Below are 20,701 nucleotides of genomic sequence, written 5' to 3'. Positions count from 1 at the left end.
TTTTTCTGGTGTATGTTTACTAGTTCCCTACATTTCCAATTATAGTTCTTCCCAGCCCTACCATCTGTCCCACAGTCCTTCCAGGCTTCTTTTATATTACCTGCCACCCACAGCAATTGTTCCGCTGCCTCCACCCCTCGGTAGCACATGGCACGTCCCTCCTCCACGCCTCGGCACACCTGAGCCTTTCTCAGGCCTGGGCACATGGTGCGGATGGCCTCTGAAGTCTGCCGAGAGGGGGGAATGCCTCCTCAGCACAGAAGCAAGCCGTGCCTCTCCCGCGAGGAGAAGCTTGCCAAGTGCGAGAGCTGTCTGAGGTTATTCCCACCCCAGTTCCTAAATATGCCCTCTTTACATGTTTCTCTGCAGACATTTTCAAAAAAAAGTGTCTTTTTTTTGTACCCAGAGGTTGGGCAGGTTTACACTGAGGAGCAGAAACCACAGCAGACTGACAGGAAAGACACGGGCAGGGCCCAGGGTGAGAAGTGCCTCTGCCTGAAAGCGAGCAGAAAGAGGCACGTATCCCAGGCCGCTGGGAGATGCGGCACCCAGGCTCAGCAGCCTGGATAATACACTCAGGAAAAAACAGGTTACTTTGCAATCTAGAGTGGGAAATGAGGGAGGAGAGGGAAAAGGTGAAGAAACAGCAAAAGCTCATTAAGAACCAGACTTGAGGGAAGGAAAAAAAGGCTTAAGAATGACCCAGATCAAGAGACACCGAGACAGAATTTATAAACTCGGGACAAAAAATGTTCACATTTTATTAAAAAAAAAAAAAAAAAGCTCTCTCCTTACCTTTATGCCTCCACTTCTGGAGGGATTAAAAATAAGTCATGGTGTGTAGTACTTCTGTTCTTTTGAAGAAAAATATTATATTGGCCTTCTTCTGTTTCCATGTAAACTTCCAAGAATATCAAGAAAGGTTGTCAACACGTTTTTAATCTCTACAATGTGCGCCCTTCCCTTTTCACGACATTATAATTTGCTTTTTGTTTATTCATAACACAGCTTCAGTATAAATAGACAATAGAAGCTGTGTTATTACATAACCTAAAATCAGATACGTTGTGTTTCTCAAATCTGATGAAGCAAAGCAGACACCTCTTAAAGCGCACTGTGCCTTGCAATGCAAGCTCACATTTGTGGAGTCAGACACCATCCATTCGTGTCATCCCCAGCAAGGTCTCACACTAAGGAAAGCCCCGCTCCATTCTCCTAGCAGGTGCCGCCAGCAGAACATTTACAGCCTCCCCCTTTTCAGCATGTACTTTACTGACAGGATTGGTGCTCTGCTCTCCTCGGATTAAATCCGGTTACAACCTCTTTAACAGCCAGAGCAGCATTTTTCCCCACTGATTTTAAAGTAGTTGCTTTTCTATAAAATTTTCTTCAAGAAAAATTCACTCTTTCGTAACATCAGGTCTTCCTGGTGTCTCTGTGAACACTCATTTAACACACTGACAAGAAAATACATCTAGAGTATTTTTCATACGGCCAGCTCAGGGTCTGCTGGGGTAGCTGGGGAAAACGTACATCCTGCAGGAATGTGGTATTTTGAAGAAACTGGTAAAAGCTCAGCTTCTGAGACCTTTAGAAAATTCAGCAGCTTCTCAAAGCTGAAAAGCAGAAGTTCAAAATTGAGCAGAGAGGAAGAATTTAAACCCAGGCCTCCCTCGTCCCTTTCTCCTGAACAGCTCCAATTCTTCCCTCTAAATGCTCCAAGTGCAAGTCTTAAAAAAATAAATGAGTACAATCTGTAAATCTATACTTAACATTTTAGTAGAGATTTAATGCCAAGAGAGGTGCTAATGTTCAGAATTAAGTGACTGTGTAACAACCACTGAGAAATGTACAGGCTTTTAAGTATTTTGTGATCAAGGAAGAATGGTGTTTGGGATTAGGAACAGGTTGACCCGAATTCTGAGGATCTAAATGTTAAGGCCAAGCATTTTATTGCCACTTGAGAGAGGCAGCTTTTTATTATTTTTTTTTTTAACTAAACCCTTAAAGTGTTTTGTAAGACAGTATTCTGCATCATGTCATGTTCATCTGAAAGCATCTTAAATTAACAGCGCAGAATAACAATATCCAACAGAATAAACATCTTATAAAAAGACAGAGTTGGAACAACATTAAAGGATGCAATGTCTTATTCTAGATGTCTTTTTAAACTCGGTCACAGATAATTACCCATCGCTTGAGCTCTCTAACCCTTTTTTGCTGCAAATCTGCATAACATGCTCAATTCAGACTTCTCCAGACAGGAGCTTATCAATGCTACTTGTTTGTTAGCGGAACTATGAACCTCACACAATACCGAAGTCTTTAGAACGAGCTACCTAAAACAAAGTAAGTAGGATTAAAGTATGTCTTTTCATGCTATGAAAGCAATTTGTTCCCCAGAATTATTTTTCAACCTTGGCTTGAAAGACTATTATAGGGCAAGGAGGGGAAAAAAAAAAAAACAACGTTGTTTAGACAGTGACATTGTAAAACTGTATTCCTACTTCATGGATATGAAATAATTTATAAGCATAAAAATGCAGCATAAAATATATCCATATGCTATAACTCATTCATGCCAGAGGACAAATTCAGTTGTAACTAATCAGCTGAAAAGCTTAAATGCAGTAGCTGCAGAGATAATTCAAACAGTAGCTGTAATTAAAAAACACAAACAGGAAAGGGCTTCTTATAAAAATAAGAACAGTAATTTCCATTTATAATTGCTTTCTGTGAAGATAACAAACATCTTTACAACAGAATAAAGGACAGCAATTAACACTTCCCAATAGTTAAAACCTATAAGTGAGATTCTTCTTAAAAATCCTAAAACATTATAAATATCAGCACTAAGTAGGAAATTTGTCAGGGCAAAGATTAAGCAGAAGCAGCAGGATCTGCTCGCAGAGCTGCAGAAAGACCCAGGCTGGTTTCACCAAACCAGTAACTTTAAAGTGAAGCACCAGGGGTGTGTGGGCAGCTCAGTGGGCTCGAGTGGTGACTGACAGTGACCAAAGTCATCGTGATTTTACCCGAGCTGGAATACTTGCATGCTGTTAGCCTATGACAAATGGCAGGGATGGCAGCAGCTTAGCCTGTATAGAAAGGGGCTCAACATACGACACACACGTTGCCTTTCCCATGAAGGGAGATCACGCAGTCACTGCGACTTACCCTAACGCGCCGAGACTTGAAGGCTGAGCCTATCAAGGGCTGGTCAGTTTTAAGCAGTTTTTGTTCTTCTGGCTTAGAAGCAGGCTTAAGCTAAAACTAAAGATGTCAGTCAAAAGCATCAGCATACATCTTAGCTCTACTGAAGCTTCAAGTCAGTCTTAAACTAAAGAAGGGCTACAACTAATTCAGCTTTCGAAACAATCAAAGCAAGTTAAGACCTCTGTTTTGTCTAGATAAGATGGCTACGTGCCCCAGCTCAAACGAGCCTCGTAGCTTGCCAAACCTGCCCCGGTGCCTCTACGATGCACGCAAAGAGGGCATGGCCACCTCAAGTGGTCACTGCACACTCTTCAGACAAAAAACCCTGCATCAGAACTCCTGATAAGATATTGTTGGGGGTGCAACACGGGAGAATGCGTTTAAGGAAGAGGGAGAAGCAGCCCCAGTCCGAGAGGAAGCAAAGCAGCTGGCATGCAGACCATCCTGACAGGCACCGAGCTACACCAAGCTGCTTTCTCCTTTAAAAAAGTTCCTGCTCCAGGAGAGTTCAGGCACAGAGACAAAAAGCATGGGTAGGAGCAGCTGCGTCCTAGCTAAAGCCAGCTGCTGAAGATCCAGGCCCAGGAACAAGGGACTTGCCTCCAGGCACTACGTTCAGTGCTAGCAGCAGAGAAGTCAGATTTTGAGGGCAAAATTGGGACAATAAACTGACACAGTGTTATAGATTCTGCTAGCATAATCACTGGTGGGCGGTTTGGGGGAAAACTGAACTGGTACAAATAAATCAATACTATTTTCCTTCGTTGAATAACTCACTCTAGAAAATACCCTGACCTTACGCCACTGATTTGTCTTATGGGAAGTGAGCTGCTGTCCTTAGGCAACAACAAAAGTATGTAAGGCTGTAGAGCACCAAGAGATAAAGAAAGAGCCTGAATAATAACAGACAGACCATTAACAAACTGGCCTGGCTTGATCAACTTGAACTAAGATAGACCCAACCTGTAAAATTAAGAATAATTTTCTTACTAGGATTTTCAGATGCTTAGATCTGTGCCTTCACTTTAGGTTGAGAACATAAAAGTTCAAGGGTCCAAATTACTTCTTTCCATAATAAAAGACTGACATATGAACCACTTAACAGGTGGCTTTCAGCATCTTGCTGGATCAGACAATGACAAACATATACAGAAAGCTTGCAAGATAAAGAGATGTAGCAGGACACAAGCAGTTTGACTGCTCTAGTCAAACTGTAGTAAAACACAGGTGCACAACACTGTAAGAAAGTGCCCACGCCAGCAACACGTCCGTGTCTAACCAGAGGATTAAGAGAGAGATCTACAGCAAGGTCATGCCAGTGCTCAGTAGCTGTCTCTGCGACAGCTCCCAAGTGAGTGGGGACAGCAGTAATTAAGAGTAAATCTGTGGCTCCCCACAGCTTGAGAGCATTGTGGTTCCCACCCTTAATTCAAGAAGGATGTCAAAGCATAAGAGATCCAGAGAGCGATGAGAAGGGGAATCTAAAGGCCTGAAATAACGTGAGTACGGGAGCATTCCAACAGATGAGGATTCTTCAGGCCGAGTATCAGAGCTGAAGGTGGCAGTACAGTACCTGTACTACCACGACGCCAGGGTGTGATGTACACTGCCTGTTCCAATACACCAAGTAGGAGGCATCAAATAATGCCAGTAAGAGCCAGGTTCGAGTCAAACAAAAGCAGGTGGTTCTTCACACAGGCAAGGCTGAGCGGTGCAAGTCCTCACCAAAGGATGCTGTAGATGCAAGCAATTTACCTGAGTTCAGAAAACAAACTAAGACTTGAAACAAGAAATTTATAGAAGAGAAATCCATCAATAGCTATCAAATACAAAAACAAACAGAAAAAACACATTACTACCCCATCTTAGACGTCGTCAAATCATAAAACTGTTGCAGACTAGGAAAACATTCTGGGTGAACACCACTGTCTGCTAAAGAACTCAAATTCTTCCCTGAATTCTTCCCCAACTACAGGCCACTGTCAATGCAAGATAGCAAGCTACGAAGATCTTGAACGGTACTGCATCCATTCTTGCGTAGGCATGTTTCTTTTCAGCTAATAAAACATTTCTAAACATGAGCATCATTTTCAATGCAATTACCCATGCATTAATTTCATAACGCTTCACTCATTTCCCCTCTCCCTTGCCTTCCCTCTCTCTCTTTTCAGATTAAAGAAAATCCAGATGGGGTGCAGGTGCTGCAAAATGATACAAAGGTACAACAGAGTAAGAGTTGCTTAGACTGAATAAAAGAAAAACATTAAAACATGTTTGTGCTCCTCTACACCTCTTGCTCAAATTAAGCCCATTTACAAGGTTTAAGTTTTCCCAAAGTCTACAGTATCTTTAAAGTCATGCCAGAGCATAGGCATACTGATTTCCCCTGAATGTCCTTTTAATTTATTGTAATTGAGGTTCATTTCTATAATTCCTGAGTCACAGAAGAACTGTAAAGCACTGAAAATTCAACTTTACCAAAAAGATTTTTCTCATGTAGTTACCACAAGCTTCCCCTCAATTCAGCAGAATGAGGAGCACAGGCTTGGTCAGATCCTCCTTCTCTCCTGAACAATGAACATGAGCTACAGACCCATGCTTCCTTCGTAGCTTTTTTATATAGTTAGCTGTGGGAACAATTCCATACTAAAAGTCTTCCTGATGAGGGAGACTAGATAGTTTTAGAAATAACACTGCAGCCCCACTTGACAGTTACTCTTCCCCTTGGCCACATTTCTAGAACAGGTAAGGAATTGGGAAGAAAACTGGTCCTACAAGAGAAAGGGGATGAGAGAAATAAAAGAGAGGCTCTGGAATAAGTCAAGGAACAGTTAAGAGCAGAAGGGAAAACTAAGTAAAAAAAGAAAGAGGGGACAAATACAGAAAAAGGACAAAAAGGCAAGACTTAAGAGGAAGAGCACCAGAAAAAAAATGAAGTATTTTTGGCAACTATATGAGCGCACATCAATTAACGATATAGATCATTATCTATATGATGACTAATCATCAGCTAATCCACCCTCCAGAGGAAAAAAAAAATAAGCAAAGCTGGAAGCATGCACTAGCCAGCAGAAGGTTCTGATATCTTCCTATGCTCCTGGTGAACCTCACTGCACAGGTCAGTCCCTGTCACTCCCAGGAGACTACAGCATGGCCCAACATGTCCATTCAGCTTAGGTTCCTCAAGGCCTCCAGCTAAAAATTAAGCATAATTACACTGTTAATAGTAGGAACTGGAAAAACGATTAACATTTCCTCTGTATTTTGTTTCTTACTCCAGCTATATTTTTGATCCAGAAGAAGTACAGTCACCTGGATGCATTCATGAAGTCAACAGCTACAAACGGGATGAGCAAAGCAGCAACAAATTCAAATTCAAGCAGAACAGTGAAATTCAAGATCACAAAAACGAACTTCAGAAGGATGAGCTAAATGGAACAGAACACAAGAATCGGGTAAATAGCACACAAGGAACTCTCGGGAACCACAGAGGCAACGCTTTTCAAGAGGATGGCCTCGGGAGATGTGTTGCAAAGCTTGATGTTGCAGTCAATGGTGGTAGCTCATGCGCTGGAGCGCGCCCCAGTTTCGGTCCCAGCACAAACCCAGTGAAAGAAGCCAGTGAGCAGGGAACCTCCAGCCAGTCAGCAGAGCCTCCTTCAGCCAGCACTAGAGACTTTTATACCCAATCGAATGAGCGTGGCCAGGAGCTTGACCTAGGAGTAGGCGGCCACAAGAAGGCAGCCCGCAATGAGCCAAACAGTATTCAGGATGGGAAGGCCCAGGCTGCAGAAGATAGTGTCTTTCTCAGAGGAACTGCGATGCTGGAGACACAAAACAACACCATACAGCTGCCAGATATAGATTATCACCAAAACGTCAACAGACTCAAGAACTATGTTGAAAAAGACAGCTTTCCGGTCAACTGTGCACGTTCAGACCAAGTCACCAGGCCGTCAGCCACACAGGTCCAGGGCCTCTGTGTAACGCCACCTTCACGTACGAAGGAAAGCAGTATTGAACCTTCTAAATCTGACTCCGCAGGTTTGAGCGAGGATGTTCTTGATGGTATCACTGCCACGGCTGTGACCACAGCACTACAGGCACCCCCACACCCCAGCCACAAAGACATCAACGGAGAAATCGAGGAGGAAGACGCAGAAGTAGCAGCAGCTCTGGCTGCACTGGAAGCTGCAACTGCAGGCGAAGACCTGGAGGATGATGATGAATACTAGATGAAGGTTTCTTTCTAATACACTGGCTGAGATCCAGATTTTATTTCTGGATCTACATGAATGCATGTGTTGTACATGTAGTCAGCTGTTACAAACAGCATATGTAAAAAGAGATGGGACTAAATCTCTGTCCCTTCAGCTGTTTTACACAGCCTTTTAATTCCTACTGCCTGAGATACACTCTTCTCTACAGGGCCAACCAGGAGGGCAAAGCATCATTCCTTCCACACAGGATATTTTGCTGTGTCCCCACCTCACAAGGTCTCATGCAAATGTTTCCTTCGGTTTTGACTTTCATGAGGGTCTGTGCACACCGTGTATTCCAGGTCCAGAGAAATTCCATTATTTAAAACTGAACTACAGAAAATACGGATTTTCATCATGTTAGCACAAACAAAACTGGCCCAGAGTTCTAGGATGCAGTGTGAAATGGGGATGGCAGTGTGGCTTGCACTTCAGCATGGTCTCGGTTCCTTTTGTTTCTACTCTAGATCAGGCCCAAATCTGTGCACATACATCTGGGATTGGGACAATAACCTTACCTCTTCTGTTATACCTCCCCCAGACTTAATCTGATACCCCAGTGACCTGTTTTAGTTCATTAAAACAGCAGAAACCTAGTAAAATTCAAGAGTGGGTAACTCATGTGGTTTAATGAGCTGAAGTAGCTCATAAGAACTGCACACATGCTATCAGAAGTGCTGGAGAGGAATCGAAACTCAGTCCTATTCGTTTCGTAGATTTAAACTATTGTGAAACTACAACCCAAGACCTCTCAACTCTGCTAAATTTTCCAGGCATACATCACTTGCCCTAACATGACAGTTTGCAAACAGGTTGTGTCTCTAGGCTCCCCAGCAAGATTTGCTTTGCTTATGTGCAAACAATGAAGAATGAGTGTGGTCCCATCTCTGTGGACTTGTCTGCAGTCCCTAAACTTACAGCAGGAAAGGGATCGAGCTTACAAGCTGAATTAAACATGAGACCTCAAAATATCAGAGCTGCATTCCTGGTATGTCTACCATTTCTCTGATCTTCAGACTAGTAGGTTACTTTTGTTGTATTCCTTGTGAAAAGCAAAGGAGTTAGAGACCAACTTGGTGCTGTCATTTCATCAAAAGTGGGATATTAATGGTTGAAAGAGAAAGTGCTTAAAACTTTGTACTGAGATTTCACGGTTTCTCAGCCTGTTAAGCACTCAATAAATTTTTTTAAACTTACGAAAAATTATCTGGTGGCTTTTGTACTTTATGCATATCCTGATCATACAACAGTTACATAAAAAATATCATTAGATACATAAAAAGCATCAACTATATATTTGCCAACAGTATATGCTGAATGCTGGTCTAACCATTAACACTTATGAGAGTGTTAAAAAGTGCATTTTCAGTAATAAGTAAATATTTAAAGTATTTGTTTAAATGCAGATTCCCTCTTTTCATCCAAATACTGCAAGTAGAAACAAAGATCTCTTTTTCTCTTAACATAAATGATACTCCTAAGTGCAACTGAAAGACTATTTCTCTTGAAGCTGAGACTTTAAAGTCAGCAACAGACTAAAATGTCACCACATTTCACCTTTAAAATAAAGCTTTCTATGTCAAGAATCACAGCATGGTTTACCATCTGATTCCTCTACCCTTTTCCTCCTTTTTCAGTGGGAGTTATCCGTACCACTGTGATTTTTAAAAATACATGAATAGTAAATCACCACACAGATTCCAAACAGATCCGCGAGGCTGAGAAGCGACGTTAAGTACCAGCTTTTAGTAGGCAGTCCTAAGCATTTTCATGTAACACCGAAGGAGAGTGGAAGACTACCAGCACGTTGCATTTACAGAATGACAAAGCCACGGCCACCAGGCCAAGGTGGACCCAGTGCAGACTTCCCTTACTTACCTCTTCTCGCTCGGCTTGGATCAGATCCACCTCCAGCGCTCCCAGCACATCCTCTTCTTTGCGGTGTAACTTCTCCGATGCTGAAAGAGGAAACCCCGTCCTCCCCTCAGCCGCTCCAGCCCCTCACAAAGTCATGCCAAGACACCATGCCAGGGCACAGGGAGGTGGCAGGGACAGGTGTCCAGGACAGAGGGGAAAAACTCGACAGTACCACAGGCCTCCGTGTGCTCCAGAAGCTTGTCAGGGCCCTGAGGGCACCGCCAGGCCTGAGAACAGGCCCCAGGGCCTGCCGTACCGTGACACGAACCTTAAAACGTGACTTAAGCAAAAAAAATATATATATATATAAATAAAATAAAGAGCTGTTTCTTATCTTGCTCCCCAGGCACTAAAGTAAAGCAAACCCATGAGGGATGGTCAAACCAAAACCAGCTCCCCAGATATGCCAGACCACACTTCTCCACCAGGGCCAATGCCCGTTAACACAGGGCACTGCACCTGCATCCTCCGCTGGAGACCATCCAGGCCATAAATATCTTATTTCTTGTGGACCAAGCTCCCATTGCCTCTATTGGAAGAGGGACGAAATGCAGTGTGAAATGAGTATATTCACTGCATGGAAAATACCCGGCCAATGCTCCTCCTTACCAAAAATGTCAGCGACACACCTGCATCCCTCAACTCTGCAGGATATGGAAAGCTTTCCTAAAACAAAAATGAGGGATCACCAACATTCAGACTTCCTCATCTCCTATTTAACAGTATGCAGTTTATTATATGAATATATTAAAAACATATGTATATAGTTTTATTTCCCTTCTGCTCCACCACTTCACAGTTGAAAGTGGCCAGAACCCCTAGCCACTTCTCACATTACGGTATGTTCTGCACAGCGAGCATACAGGAGGAACCAGTTGTTTCAGAAATAATTTCTAAATTCCACAATTTCGTCTATTAGAAAACAGCTTTTAATCATGTCAGAACCAAGTCTTATTCAATCTTCTCAGATGTTGACAAAGAAATGTGAACACTGCCAGCCTGAACAAGCCATTTGGCTTTTGAACACTTAGGTCAGACATTTGTGAAAATAAAGTTTAATATCTTGAGAAAAGAGAGAAAGTAACAAAAAAGTTTCTGGAATCTAGAATAAACTGTGTATGTAAAGACTTCTCACAAAAACTACACAAATATTCCCAAGTATGCCACCCACAATGGAAGGCAGCCCAGTCCACCCAACTCAAGGAAGTGAATTGACTTAACTCCTACAGAAAACATTATGGGGCAAGTTCATTTACAGAGCAACAAGAGAAACTGAAGTGATACTGTGGAATTCTTCAGTTCAGCAAACAGGATCAGAGCAGGAAAGCAGAAACCTGGAAATAAATAAATTCCACACAGATGTTTTTTATTATTATTATTTTAAAGAACAAAGGCAATTGGCTGGGGAAGCGTTGCTATGGATACTCTCCATTAAAAATTAAAATCTAGAAATAGAAAGTCTATTTGCTAAAAGATACTTCAGATATGATTGCTTTAAAGTAATCTAAAAACATGAATTTTTATCATCATGTAAATCATGAAACAAGAAACATTGACTTAAAAATATAAAAGTGAATCCTGCCCTTGTGTTGTATGTGCATTTTTAATTTCCTGAATGTGATTTAATTTTCCGTAAGATTAAATCTTGCTGATGTACCACATTTTGCTAAATCAGAACATAATATATCAACATTTATTAGGGTCCGTGTATATGGCATTTCATGCATTTATTCAAATGCCTAAGTTGTACATTTTAATTGCATTGAAATGATTTCTGTTAACATTTTATCTTGAACTGTGACATCTCTTCTTGCACGGAGATGGAAATTTGAATCTAAATTGCACAAGAGTAGCAATTCAAAACTAAATGTATTAGAACTTCCTTAACATGCTGAGTAAACAAGAAAGTATATTTATCAAAGGTGTTCTACATGGAAAAATAATTTATTTTTAGAAGAACTATTATCAACAGAATTGTTTGAGACACTGTGTCCTGGGTTTTAGTACACCTGTATCTTATATAGTGTTTAGGACTGAGAAGAAGTAGGATAAAAATTTTCACTGGTCTTTCCAGCAAGAACTGTCCTTGGCAAAGGATTTTTTTTTCTTAGTATCGTGAAATCAAAGTAGAAACTCACCAGCAACTTCCCTGGACAGGCTTTCCAAACTCCATACAGGGCCAGACAACTCAATCTCAGGACTCTTTCCCCAGTAACAATTTCACTTGGGGTCTCAGGGAAATTGGGTTTTAAACTTCCTTTCATTTTGAACCTTCACAGTCACTTTGTAGACTTCAGATCACGCAACCATTGAACAAATTGGAAAACCAGGAAATACTCAGTCTGCACCTACAGATTATACTCTTGTGTCAGCTACTACTGATTGAGCAGTGTTCTAGCTGCTTTGGGATTTCTTCAATTTCAAGCAACAAGATGCTGAAATTCTGAAAAACGCTAGATGCACACCATGGATTCTCTAAGAAATTGATATTGATTACAGTGATGTTATGCCTCAACACAAGCAGTTAATTCATTTTTGTTAAATACAATTTTATTTTTTTAAACATAATTTAATCCAGCTTCACAACAGATTTTTATTAACCAGTCTGGCCACCACTTCTTTTGGGGAGCAACCAACTTACTGCCTGAACTCCTTTACCCATTCCCCCATCCCTCCCTTTCTGTAGTCAGAGAAGAACAATGTTCTCGTGTACGACTTCATTCAGAGAACAGGATTCTCTCAATCTGGAAAGACGATGGATATCTTTATTTTGTTTTTAACCCAGTTCCTGAAGTACAGCTCACAAGCATTCATCTCACAGCCATCATCGTGAACAAAACCGCGCAGAGGTTGCACCATTCCCTGCTTTGAATCACAAGTGAAATGACTACAGATCAAACAGGACTTAACAGCTTGACAACTCTATTCTGTACAAACTTAAAAAAATAAAAAAATAAACTTATTCTGTAGCAAAACCAACAAAACTAGTCTTTCAGGAAATACACCATCCCGATATTACGTCAGGTGGCAGATGACTTAACAAAAAGTACTGAACCAACCCCACAATAAAACCATGTCACATGAAGATTGCAGGTTAATTTGTTTGCTCACTGAGTTCACTGCTATTTACTGAGCCAGAGATTAGCTTCATTTTTATGAGGCTGCAGAAGCAGAGCAAGGCGAGCCTCTCATCTTAACCTCAAGGATGGCCAGATTTCCAATAGTCTGTGCCCACATATGCTCTCCCTGGCTTTTAACACCTGGAGCTGTACCATGAGACAGCAAGTAAGTTACCGAGACTTATCTGAAATGAGAGGAAGGTAAGCAACAGAGACAATGCAACTGAGTACTACAACCAACATGAATGTATCAATTAAATGAAAATACTGTTTAAGTTTTGATGACAAACTGTAGGGATTTGGCCAAGAATCTCTTGGAATTAATAACACAGGTTGCTTCTATTTCATGTCTAGAGGTTGATATCTAAATAAAGCTTTATTTTCCTCTAGTTCTCATTTGAGAACTAATTCCAGCAACAAGATGGTATCAAGTGACCACAAGGTCATTCATCAGATTAGTTTCTCCATGCAATCTTCAGGAAAAAAAAATCCATGCAAATTTCAGTGTTTCTGATACAAGATATGCTATATGAAAAGACTTTGCTGTGGCCAAAAGCAGTACAAGTTTCTTCACAATGCATATCCACCCCCCCCCCCCCCCCCAAAAAAAAAAAAATCTCCAGGACTGAGGAAATATTACACGTTTTTAACTCAACAAGTTTCAGTTTGGTAGATAAAAGTGATACAGAGGTTACTCTAAAAAGTATTCAGACTGTTTTGCCAGAACAAAGCCGCTGTCTGATTTGGGTTATTGTTAGTTTTTAGTGATTAATCTCCTGTTTATACAGACTTGCATATGAAACTCATTCAGCTAGCATCTTCAAAAAAGAAAAGACCCAACATTAATCAAAATAAAAATAAATACACAGATTCCACCCCAATTGCAAATTACTTTTCCAGAATCGTGCATTTGTGTTAATTAGCAGCTGATGCACGCCGCTATTGTCATGAGCCACGCAGATCCTGTTCTCGCCCATCACTTTGATTAAAAATTTGGCTTCAGGAGAAGTTACGTTGTTCCTCTCAATAATTACAACAGCCACTTCCTGGCTGACTCCAGCCCCAGGGATGGGGACAGGGACAGGGCTGCCACCAGCCAAGGCCACCCGGCTCCTACTTCACCCTTTGGCTCCTGGGGCACAAGAGACCCAGGCACTCAGCCCGGGGAAGCAAAATGCAATTGCTGAGGTACCACTGATTAAATTAGAGCTTTTTGTTGCTATTGTGTTTAACACTTACACACGCTTTAGAAAGTTTTCTTGAATTGTCCATAAAAACGTCAATAGCTCCCTCTGCTGCCAACAAATACATATTTCAGCTGCTCTACCCCAAACCTGTTCCCTGCTTACAGACCATCACACTCCTGCCCATATCCCTCCGTACATCTCCACACACAGAGTAAAAACCTTGAAAAACAGAAAATAGTATACACTACATGGGTATTTTAACACTCTCCTAAAGCTGTTGCTTTTAAAGGATAGTTCTTTTGAATGTAAGTCAAGATACTGAAGACCAGTACTTTCACATATTCACTACTTTTCAGTGGTGGTTTCAAAATATCTTATTCCATGCAAACATCACACCATATTACCTGGAGAGAGGAAAGGAGGAACCAGGAGTAGTGGATATTTCAAGCAACAAAAAATAATCACAGATCAACTGATTGCACATGGACTACGTATACTAGTGACTCCCCACACATTTAGTCAACCAAAAGCTCTGATGGCGCTTTAAGTCCCTCTAAGCACATAACAGGCATCTGTGAACTCTTGTGCTAAGGCCAATCCTTGTCACAGGTAACTTCTAATCCAAACTCACCACCAACCCACACCCCGCTGCTCCCGAATAACTGAGAAGTCACTCACTCACTCCAGCAGTTTCCAAACCTTGCCGGCAAGTCTCTTCACAGGCTTCCGCCATCTTCCAGCACTACAGGCCCGGGGTCTCTCCTGCCTTATCTTCTCTGCTCTGAGGGTCAGGAGAGCAGGCTCCTACTGTCCCAAACTGCTCAGCTTTTTTCCCCCATTCTCCTTGCTTCAGCCTTACATATCCTTGTATTAATTTTGCCTCAGAAGATGATCCCATGCAGCTCCTAGGCCAACTGGGTACCTTGCAGCTCTGTGGAGGGGCAGTTCAAAAATCAAGTCAGCCCTGCCACAGGTGGTGCTTCTTAGGCAGCAAGGGGAAGAAATTGTGCATCCAGAGCAAAAGATGATACCAAATTGTGGCAAGAGGAAAAGACTGGTGGCACCTTGTTGTACGTGCCTGACAATCGAAGAAAAAAATGTAGAGAAAACAAGAAAAAGAAATGGAAATTCCATCTAACATCTGTAGAAGATAACCAACTTCAAACTCTAAGCAAAACTCCCAAAGACACGACTTCACAAAACATTAGGAAAAGAAAAAACAGTTTAGAGTTTTAGATTTTATCTAGCCAAGCCCCATGCTTTGTTCGTTAATATTAGATAGCCAAAGCTTAATCACTCTGTACCAAGTTTCCTTGTTTATTCGTTAGCAGTAGTATTACATACCTAGCAAGGAAAAGGAAAGAAGAGCCCTGAAGTGCAGAAAGCCCAGTTTAGATAGGTACAAGTTGATTTGCACTGCAAACCACCTGCAGAGCACAGGTGGGAGTATTCAACATCCATTATACATCCAGGAAATTTAACTCCTTAGGAGAAACAGATGCTCATGTTCCACCCCAGTAGGTATCAGCATTATCAAACCAGAATAAACTGTTTGCTCCCTTCAACATGAAACTAGAACTTTTAAGAATAAGGCACTTTTAAATCCACATCATTTTGTATCAGTATTCAGTGAAGTACCAGCTCAATTTATGTTAAAAAACTGACACCCTTTTCTACAGTCTTTAGTCTTTACAGTCTACAGTCCCATTACACTGTCTGCACCCATCTCCCCATCTGTCTTTCAGTCTGACTCCCACCCAGCCACATCTCCCCTTTATGTTAAAAAAATAAACTGACACCCTTTTCTACAGTCTTTTCGCATCACACTGTCTCCACCCATCTCCCCATCTGTCTTTCAGACTGACTCTACCACCCAGCAACATCTCCCCCCCAGGCCTAGGAGAGGCCCCAGCTGTGTGCACACACTTCAGGAGTACAGGAACAGCCCAGGGTTAGCTTCCACAGAAAGCACACAGATAAGACAACCACCCATAGACTTATTTCAAGCTGAAAGACACTTTCATTTTTTTTTTTTTTAAATGAGACCAGCTGGATGGAGTTACATTGTCCTTCCACACAGGACACAAACACTTGTCAGTACAAGGATCTTATGAGGCACCAATTTTGTCAAAGTTTCTGTACCTGGGAAAAACAGGGAAGGAGTTGAGAAAGACCAAATGAAGAGCTACCAAGTACAGTACAGTACACCATTCAACTGAGTGTTGGTTACACAGAAAATCAGAAACGTGAAAAGAAACTGTTTAATCCTTACTGTATTTCAAGAATACATTGTACACACACTCTTTACCTGTAAAATCAGGGTTTATTAAAGACAGAAGTAGCTTCCTCATCCGTTTTGCTACAGTAAAGTGAGGTAGCCTGCAGAATTTTGGCATAATGCCTCTGCGAAAAAATAATAATTGTATATTGGGAAGAAAATATGAGCCATGTAAAGAAGTTTCGGGCTGGAAAAAGAACCTTCACATTTCTTTTGAGAACTGATCTATGTCAGTCCAATTATAATAGCATTTCTCAAGATTCAGTACAGCAATCCTTTTTTGTTTAATTATGTTAAACAATTTATTTATATAATATATGCATATTTAATACAAGAATGTGTATTATACAATTATAACCACCATCCTTATCTTTTCTGGCATCAGAAAGTGTGTTCAAATTCTGGAAATTCGCTCCCAGCAGTGTCTCAATTCCCTTAGAAAGCTGAGGCCTGGAAGGATTCTCCCCTACCCCCCTCTCCCCCCCCATTTTTTTTTATTTTTATTTTTTAAATTCTGAATATAAACCATAGCTGCTTTTAAACTTCTAAAACTCAACAGATACAGACCTCAAAACAGACCTTGTGCGATGCAGCTAGAAACATCAGAATAACGAACAGAAAAAGTGCCAACAGGATGGTTGGAACACTGATAATTACATCTCAGCTAGCCATAACATCTTGCTTTGAGCCTCCTTCACCCTGTTTAGAGAGCAAAACTCATTTTAATGCCATTTACAGATTGTAGTCATCTGTGAGAACATAATGTAACAAATTAAGCATTGTCATATCACTGAGAGACATAGAGGAAGCAATTGCAAAGAGCTTCCTGTCATTTGTAATTTTTCTTTCCATACCTCACAAAAAACAATTGAGAATAATGAGAACATAGCATATTAAGAAAAAAGTTTTAACTTTGTATTGTATTTGACGTTAAAGTCCTGATACCTTAAAGGTAAAGGTCTTCAGTCAGATAACAGCTTTGATTAAATCTTAGATTTTCTTCTTCCTCAGACAAAGTACAGAACAAGTAGCAGTTGAAATTGTTCTTTCTCAAGAAAATAAAACTCAAGTATATCACACAACTACCTCCATACACAAAAACTCAGTGCAAAGAGATTGCATTACACATTAGGAGTTCACACAGACTGCTTAATGGCTAAGTTTCATACAACGGATGCAGGTTTAAGGAAATCACAAGCAAGCTTAAGAATCGATGTTTTATTTACTGCTTGGTAGTACAAAAGTTGTATATAAACTATTTTGTTAAAAATACATCTGATATGCAAAATTAGGAAAGGCTGATTAATATGGCAATATCCACATCACTACAAAATTGCAGAGTGTAGTGTTAAAGGCAATAAAACAGGCACAGTTTCTAAATCCTCTTACCGAAGCAGCAATGCACAAATTAGGTTCTTGCACATACCAGATCTTATAATACCTTCTGTAAGTACTTCATACAGGTAAACAATGTTTTACACGTCCACCACATTTTTATTTCTTTTATTCTACATATTTCTAATGGAATCAAAATAGAAGTGGCTTTTAAATTAAGTAAAAAAATAGGGTATTTCTGTTTAAGCTTTCTTTAATCCTTTTGGCATATTACCTTACCGTATATCCCACCATGCATTAAAACACAGTACTATCAAAGTAAAAACTTTTTTTTTTTTTAAAAGCTTTTGGGACAGTCTATAACTGCATATCTCCTTTCTGAAAGCTATTTAAAACTGCTTGGCTTTGCCCAATACTCCCTTTTTCCAATAACATTTTATACCATAGCTCTCAATCTCTTAGAAATTGAAAGTCAACTACTATAACCAACACTGACTAACTTATTCTAGAAAAATTAGATCTTTATAGAAATCAAGTGAAGCTCGAAGAAGAAATAAAGCAAGAATCTAACAAATGTATGCCTATAAGGTGAATTTGGTAGTTATGTTATACTTACATGTTGAAGAGATGTTATAAACCAGTCTTAAATTAACAAGAACAAGGATGCTAAACACTCAAGTACCAGTCCTGGTCAAAGAGTTATTTTAGGCAAAGTTATTCTAGGTACTCAAAAATGGACAGTTATCTCTGAAAATAATGAATTTTAGAAGTTACAATAAAAAACTACTTCTTTCCAAGGGCTTAGGTTTTGTTTTTGTTTGTTTTCCCTAAATACATTATCTGTTAGAAGTATAAACTGATTAGACCTATCGATATCAATACAAGTCAAATGAAGATGATCACAGCACATACTTCCCAGCAACTGTCAAGCAAACTCCATGTTTCCTGACAAGATGTGGCAGTATCTAACCTGGTAAACAAGAGTGTTGTTTTTTTTTTTTAATTGTTGTACACATTGATTGTTAAGACTACACAAGCCGCTGAAGAAACCTTATTCTCACGTCTGAAAGAGAAACTCAGTTTAGAGCACTCAGACTGAAAGGACTGAAAGCATTAATTTAAAACATACCAAATTCAAAACAAGCACTGATTTTCATGGAGTTCATAGATCAGATTAAATTACTTTATAGTTCTCAGAATATAGTGCAATCTCTACTAAAACACATTACACAACAGCTTATATTCTTAGGCACTTGGAGTAAATGTTATTTTTCAGTTTCTTTCACACAGCAAAGTTTGCTGAAGTATTGCAAAGGTCCCCCCCGCCTCCCCCACCCTCCGCCCCCCCAAAAAAACACAAAAGAGATCATAATAAGTGGACACAAAAATAACATCATAAAACCATCACTGCCATTTTTAGCAGTAGGTCACACTTAAAACATTAAGGTAGTGTAACAATGGCTTAAGATTTCAATGCCAATGAGAACTGCTACCCTCAGTCCAATTAAGCCACTCTGAAGTACTTTAGTACATAGTCCATAAATTTTTAATGCCATATATTCCATATTCTTATCTAATGGTTGAAACATGTTGCCTTAGCTTAATAAGGAACCTGTGGGTAAAAACAAAAGAGAAAGGCAAAACTATTAGGCATTCTTCAAATAGTAGCAAGCAGTTACAAGAAAACGGGAGAACAAATGGCCTAGAGGAAAGTGACCTTCCCAAAGGTTCACCCAAGTGCATAGAAAAAGATATTCTTTAGCCTAATGTTAAGTAGTTATCAAGGGGCAAGAAAGACAATAGTATCATTTAAAAACTACATATAGCTAAAATACTCCATCCTGTGAATTACCCTTCACAGAGTCAGAGGGCTTACATACTAAAGGCACACATGCAGATCTGGGTGACTGCTTATTTCCTCGTACGTTTTGCTCGGCGACTAACAGTTAGATTAACAGAGTATTTTCATCTTCTGAAGCCTGACTTTTCTCTTCAGTGAATGCTTGTCAACTCTGGAAGAACACAGAAGTATCCAGATGGACCAGAGGGGTAAACACAGCTTATCCATAGGGTAATCTTATTACATACAATATTGAGCTCAGTAAAAAAAAAAAAGTGTTTGTCTAAGTATTAAAAAAACACTATTTGATAAGGCTTTTTAATCTTTCCTGTCCAAAAATGTATATGTATTTTTTCTTTCGAAGATGAAGCCCAACATTTGGTATGAGGTCCGCAAGGTTCAACAGTAAGTGCCTAATCTTACTGATTTTACTGGTGAAAAACCATCAACCTTGCATGGATGCCGTCACAACTTGTAAAATGCTATGGTGCCATAAATACATTTCCTTAAATAGTACGCGTCTCTTGGGAGTTTTCTGTTTTCTCCAAAGTGCTAGTAGACAAACTTCTTCTAGAAGCTCCACCTGCAAAAGAAAAAAGCAATTCCAAAAATAAGCATGATTAGAAAAATTAGTTCTAGGATGAGCAGGCCAATTAAAAAGTCAGTAGATACTCTGGAATGGAAAAAAAATGCCACAGTTACATAGCATGGTGGTTATACATTACAAATTTTAGGATGGGAAGTTAGAAAGTAAAGGAGTTAAAAATTCAGCTGGTAATCAGGAAAAGGATGGACAAAAACACCAACACAAACTGATAAATCGCACTGCAGTGCAAAGCATACACAACTTTGAAAGGGATACTAGGAATGGAAAACATGACATAGCTGCAGCACAGTACTAACTTCAGTTTTTGTCTTCTTAGTAGTTTACCGTGGAACTGCAAGAGCTCCACTCAGAATTTGGACTAAGTATCTGCCATATATGTACTCCTTTTTATGTACCACTTAAAAAAATTTAAGTAAACTGAAACAATGAAATGCAGTCTGCTCAACAACATGGACCTCAGAGATCTGGAGATGTGCTAAACATAAAAGATGCAGACAGCAAAATGCTAGGATAAGCTGAAACACTGCAAAGCTCATTTCAGGAAAGTACTAAGAACTTGTCAGTTTGAGGTGGGGGGGGGGGGGGCGCGGAATTAACTCAAGAGTAGCAGTGAACACAAGCAGCCGGCAACATTACATCATTCAAGTACTGCCCCACTCAGAAATTCCAAGTACAAGAACTCTCAGTAACGGCAGCTAAAGCCAGGCCACAAAGCACAAGTCCCCTGCCTCCAGAAGCTGTAACAAACCTTTTCTGGCAGCAGCTACATGCACATTTGTGCCTTCCTACTTCCTCCACATCTGAAGATCTGAGCCAAATTCTCTAAAATAATATGCTTTTAACATTTATTGGCTACAGACACAGAAGTCCTAAACATTGCTTATCTGTTCAATTTCAGTAAATTAAGCTATAATAATTTATCAGAAGTTGAAATAAGTAATTG

The 20,701-nt window shown here is 40.2% G+C and overlaps 2 protein-coding genes across 4 annotated transcripts in view; one reads left to right on the top strand and one right to left on the bottom strand.

The window, feature by feature from the left end:
- The window catches only part of PGCKA1 (PDCD10 and GCKIII kinases associated 1), a 51,493-nt gene extending 32,871 nt beyond the window's left edge, over positions 1–18,622 (top strand). The window contains exons 5-7 of one of the 2 annotated variants that reach the window (XM_083835705.1): positions 5,192–5,257; positions 5,388–5,435; positions 6,497–18,622. In XM_083835705.1, the coding sequence (XP_083691831.1) occupies positions 5,404–5,435; positions 6,497–7,451 (987 nt within the window). In that variant the 5' untranslated portion in view covers positions 5,192–5,257; positions 5,388–5,403 and the 3' untranslated portion in view covers positions 7,452–18,622. The remainder of the gene's footprint in view (positions 1–5,191; positions 5,258–5,387; positions 5,436–6,496) is intronic. The other variant, XM_083835704.1, reaches the window with a different exon arrangement.
- RELL1 (RELT like 1) overlaps positions 17,180–20,701 on the bottom strand; it is a 21,407-nt gene continuing 17,885 nt past the window's right edge. For both annotated transcript variants that reach the window (XM_083835706.1, XM_083835707.1), the window contains exon 7: positions 17,180–19,734. In XM_083835706.1, coding sequence (XP_083691832.1) covers positions 19,722–19,734 — 13 coding nt within the window. In that variant the 3' untranslated portion in view covers positions 17,180–19,721. The remainder of the gene's footprint in view (positions 19,735–20,701) is intronic.

Source organism: Anser anser, assembly GCF_964211835.1.
Source record: "Anser anser genome assembly, chromosome: 4".
NCBI lineage: Eukaryota > Metazoa > Chordata > Aves > Anseriformes > Anatidae > Anser > Anser anser.
Note: the sequence above shows the minus strand (reverse complement) of the source record. Positions and strands in the feature narration are given on the sequence as shown.